Source organism: Nicotiana sylvestris, chromosome 1 (genome assembly GCF_000393655.2).
Source record: "Nicotiana sylvestris chromosome 1, ASM39365v2, whole genome shotgun sequence".
NCBI lineage: Eukaryota > Viridiplantae > Streptophyta > Magnoliopsida > Solanales > Solanaceae > Nicotiana > Nicotiana sylvestris.
In genome coordinates this window covers 61,974,124-61,979,026 of record NC_091057.1, presented here as the reverse complement: position 1 = coordinate 61,979,026, position 4,903 = coordinate 61,974,124, and the positions used below count along the sequence as shown (strand labels likewise).

Here is a 4,903-nt window from a genome sequence, read left to right as displayed (position 1 = left end):
TCATCTCTCTCATTTTCTACACTATTTATTTTTTCATTCAAAACTTCCATTTCTTTTTCAAGATTAGCTATGGTCTCATTTAGATCCACTACACAGACCACTAGATCATCTCTAGATTGTTCAGCATCTCCTAGCTATATGGTCAAGATCTCCTTATCATTAATAAGGCTATAATATGCATCAATTAGAACATTTGCTAATGACCTTACATTTTTAGAAGAGTATGATTTTAGATTTCTCTGAACATCCCTGAAATTTACCTCATCATTTTAATCCTCTTCTTCATCGTCAGATTGAGCCATTAGTGCAAACAGTGAGTCATATTTCGTTGCTTCAGTTTCCACTACCATCATGAAGCTATTTTCTGCATCTGGTTCCCTTTCTGATTCATTGGAGGAGTCTCCCCAAACAGAAAGAGCCTGCTTCACAATATTGTTAGTTGCACTTTTTCGACTATATCGTTTATCTAGAACTGGGTTCCTTTTTGCTGCTTTGTCAGGGTTTTGTTTGTATTCCTCATGTTTCAGAAGTTGACAATCTTTGATGAAATGTCCTGGCTTTCCGCACATGTGATAGAGATCATTGTTCCTTGCCTTACTTGAACTGCCACTCTTTGGTATACCATGATTTCTTCGAACCATCTTTTGAAACCTTTTAGTAAAATAGGACATATCACTATCTTCTTCACTTGAGTCACTGTTTTCAGCCTTGAGCACTAGGATCTTTTCCTTCTTTGGCTCTCTCCTTTCACTGTCTTTCTTTAATTTCATCTCGTATATTTTCAGATTACCAATCGGCTCATCCATGGTTAGAGTTTTTAGATCTTTAGCTTCAGTGATGGCATTCACCTTACTCTACCAAGAACCAGGTAGAACACTGAGAATATTCCTTACGAGCTTGTTTATGGGAATAACATCTCCAATTGAATGAAGATCATTTATGATGGATGTGAATCTAGTGTGCATATCTTGTATAGACTCATCATCCTTCATCCTGAAGAACTCATACTTAGTGGTGAGCATGTCAATCTTGGACTGTTTAACCTGAGTAGTTTCTTCGTGTGCGGTTTGCAATGCTTCCCATATTTCTTTGGCAGAATCACAAGCTGAGACTCTGTTGTGCTCATCAGGTCCTATACCACATACCAAGATTTTCTTTTCACGATAGTTCTTTTCTACGGATTTTCTATCAATATCACTGTACTCCTTTCTATCTTTCAGCACCATTGGTCCAGTTTTTCCAAGCTTCTTCATAGGAACATGTGGACCATCACAGATGATGTCTGTTTACCGTGAAAATGGTAATAACAATTAAATTTGTTGATGGGACTCTAAAAATACGTGATCTATTTTTATTCTAGTTGTTAGAGTAGTTGATACTAGATGTGTGAAGATAAAAGGTAAAATGCAAGCTAAAACAGCATTACAATCAAATCGATGAGCTAGATGTCCGGGCCTCGGGCTATCGGGAAGGGACTAATAGTTAGAATATAATTAAAGAGGGATCTTTATGGATGATATCAAGTAATAAATGAAGAATAAGTATGAAAGCAATAAATTAAAGTGATAGTCTCGAGCAAGTAAGTTAGAGATAAAAGAGAGATAGAGAGATATTATTGATCTTGTGTAGAATGGTTGGAACAACATGCTTACAAAGTGCCAACGATCCCCCTTATATAAGAGGGGGAATCCAAACATAGTACAAGATATATTAAATGATAAAGGAAGCGGGATGGGATAACTAACTAGCTTCATGATGTAGACGTAGCCCAATATTAGACTAGCTTGGTAGACATAACCGGCCCCTGATGCATTCTTCGGAAGCCTCTCATGCCTATTGGGGTCTCGGCCAACATTATCCCTAGGCCGGGTGTCGATAGATCTTGAGAGAGGTACCAGGTCCATGATCTCGAGCCTTTGAGGCGATCTCTTGAAGTACCTTATCAACGAGAAATTGGCCCCCCCGATTTCGTCGTATATAAATATTCCCCGCATTTCTCAGAGAGAAGCGATAAGAAAGGATTTTAACCATCCCACTCTATGGGCTCCCGTGATGACGTCGTGCTGATGATGCAAGCTTCCATGAATACCGAAATGTTTCATCGTTATGCTTTTTCAGGGCCATCCGACGCATCATGATTTTTCGTTCTTCGAGGCCATAATGTTGCCATTAATTCAGCTCCCGTGAACTCATTGAGTGCGCCTGTCGTTACATTTTTCAAGGGCGATAATGGCATTGTCCGTTACTTTGCCCCTCTTTTCTATAAATGGGGCCTTCTGTGGTCATTTCTTCATCCAAGCATCCTCTAATATCTATCCATTCCTCCTTTCTTGCTATCTTTACTCTTTGTTGTTTACCATGTTTGAGGCCCATGGCCTCAAAAGTTTATGGCGTTATCAGGCGTGCTACATCCAATCTCCCGGACCTTCTCTGGTCGAATGAGATTATGCTGCCTTTATGTTATTGTTTTTCTTGTTGTTGTTGTTGTTGTTGTCGCTGGCTCAGAGCGATGAAGCAGAGGACCAATTTCCTCCAACCGAGGAAGTATTTGGATTATACACCGCTGATCAAGAGGGGGCTCGAATTATACACCGCTGCTCACCCTCCTTCCTCGGCTTGGCGCATTACAACCCCATTAGATTCCTTGGGGTATGGCGACAATATCTACTAAATATCGCCTCCCTTGCTGAGGAAAAGTCTCAAGAAGTGGCTTTATAATAGTAATACTGGCGGAGTTCATACTAACCAGATTATTCACCCAGTCACTTCTCGTCTCCTTTTGGGTTCTCCTTCGTCACTTTGCACTTCTCAATCACGTTCCCCTTCTACATCTTCCCTTTTGGAGATGCCATTCTGGGGGGGGGAGGGTCGAGATGAGACTCCTAAGGGGATTGGTCTTGGAAGATATTGTCTTTGAGGACACGTGCTTAAGGAGATGATACTGAAAATGTCGCCATTGAGGATGCACTTTTGGTAATAGGCTAGATTCTTAGGCTTTTGTTGTATGTACACCCTTCTGCTTCTTTGTTGCTTTGTAAGGATCCCCTTGCAGGCTTTTGTAATCATATGTAAGGACCATTCGAGGGCCGTTGTAAGCAAACATTTTATGAATAAAAAAATATTTTCTTGACTTCTGCCTTTGATAGTTGTCGTATTCCTTTAGGTTTCGGAGACTCCGAATGCACGGTCTTGTTTGTTGTTGCTAATACCGAACTCGGATGCGAGTATTCCTTCTGTCCATTGGTTGATGAAAACGGCTTTGCACGGGGTCCTTTGCGATTCCTTGGATTGAACCTGAATAAGGACAATAGACTCGGGTCACCGTGACATTGACTTTGAGCAAAATGAGAATAATGTTTCGGGCCTCGGAGTCATGAATTAGCAGTTAAGTTCCGTAGTAGCCTTTGAGAAGAAATTTGCTCGGGGACCCATGGGCAGGGGCTGCTTTTGATCTCTTGAGGGCAGTCCCCGAGCGAAGACTTGCTCGCACTCGGACCGCTCAGAAGCGCGTTTTAGTGGGAATAGCCTTATGGTGCTGTAGAGAGATTTTGAAATAGGGTTTGTCGAATCTTGGATGGCACCCGGAGCTAGGCCCATACGGGTGAAGTTCAAAAATGCTCATTTCTTTGGAGCCTGATTCCCTTTGATGGAGATCCTCGAGGTCGAGTGAGACCTTGGTGTTGGAAAAGGCATCATCGGCTCTCTGTAGCCTTATCTTGATGAAGGCTCTCGAGGTCGGGTACCGCCCCGGGACTGGAGAGGGTGTTATCGGCTAGAGTTCCCGACTGGCTTTGAGGTAGGCGAATCGTCACCATCTTTTTCACATATAATATGAGGTTGTTTCCGCCTTTTTTGGGGTTACCCCGTTTTAAGCAGTTGTCATTTTCTTTCTGTGCCAGCTTTTCGGGATTATCGGGGTCTATTGACTTTGTGGTGTCGATAGATTACACCCTTCATTGTTATTTTTGAGGACAACGGATACCGGGTATGGACAAGTTGCTTCGCTCGGATGTGGACCGCTGACATTATACCCAAGGAGACCGTATCATTTATTTAAGAATGGGGCTATACTCTTAAGTGGTGCGTCTCGTGCTTTATCAGTTCTGCCTATGGCGAGAGCTGGTTTCATAATTGTGTCTTCCTTCCTTCTTCTATAGTGGTTTTATGGGCATCGGGAAACGTTCTTGACCTGCCAGACTCGGCCCGAGGATTTGGCGGCCCACTCGACCTGCAAGGGGTGCAAGGTGTGTGTGTGGCGAGCTTTGTCCCGAGATAGATGGGAAACAAAATATCATGGCAAGTGTTGCGCCATCCCTTCCTTGCTATCACCTTCCACTTCTTATTGATTTTTCTTTTGTAGGCATCCGACAAGCCCGAGTCCGGACTTCTTCGTTGTGGAGCTAGGCTCCGGAAAGCTCTGGATGAGGGTAGGTCACTTGGGATCTTTTGCAAGGAGAAGGAAGTTGAGTTGACACACTGGCAATATAAGGCATATTGGAGCTCGAATTACAAGAGCTATTTGATAAAATAGGTAATGTTTTGTCCCGGGCGGGTATCTGTTTCGCCTTTAAATTCTCAGGTTAGCTCTTCGTCCATCCCAGCTACAGAAAAAGATAGAGGCTATGGAGTGCCACAGGGGTGAAGCCGACCGAGTCAAGAATGACCGTGGCAAGTTAAGAGCACAAGTGCAGGCTTAGGCTTTAGAGAAGGAGGGTGCCCTGGCTAAATTTCCTATTTTCGATGCCCAACTCCACTTAGCTTGTGACAATGCTTCAGTTCAAGCAGATATGATCTCGAAGCTTGAATCCAAACTTTCGAGGATCAGGGCTGAGACCGTTGATGCTAGGGCTGAAGCAGCCGAATCGAAGAGGGTCCTCGACCGTGAAGAGAGGATCAAAGAATA

The 4,903-nt window shown here is 43.2% G+C and overlaps 2 protein-coding genes across 2 annotated transcripts; both read right to left on the bottom strand.

Moving 5' to 3' along the window:
* Positions 1 to 269: 269 nt before the first annotated feature.
* Positions 270 to 806, bottom strand: LOC138870411 (uncharacterized). The gene has a single exon (XM_070148218.1). The coding sequence runs from the start codon at positions 804 to 806 to the stop codon at positions 270 to 272; it is 537 nt and encodes a 178-aa protein (XP_070004319.1).
* A 48-nt stretch (positions 807 to 854) lies between these two features.
* LOC138870407 (uncharacterized) lies at positions 855 to 2,373 on the bottom strand. The gene is made up of 2 exons (XM_070148210.1): positions 2,247 to 2,373; positions 855 to 1,282 (listed from the first exon to the last, which is right to left on the bottom strand). The coding sequence occupies exons 1-2, from the start codon at positions 2,371 to 2,373 to the stop codon at positions 855 to 857; spliced, it is 555 nt and encodes a 184-aa protein (XP_070004311.1).
* Between the last annotated feature and the right edge of the window lie 2,530 nt (positions 2,374 to 4,903).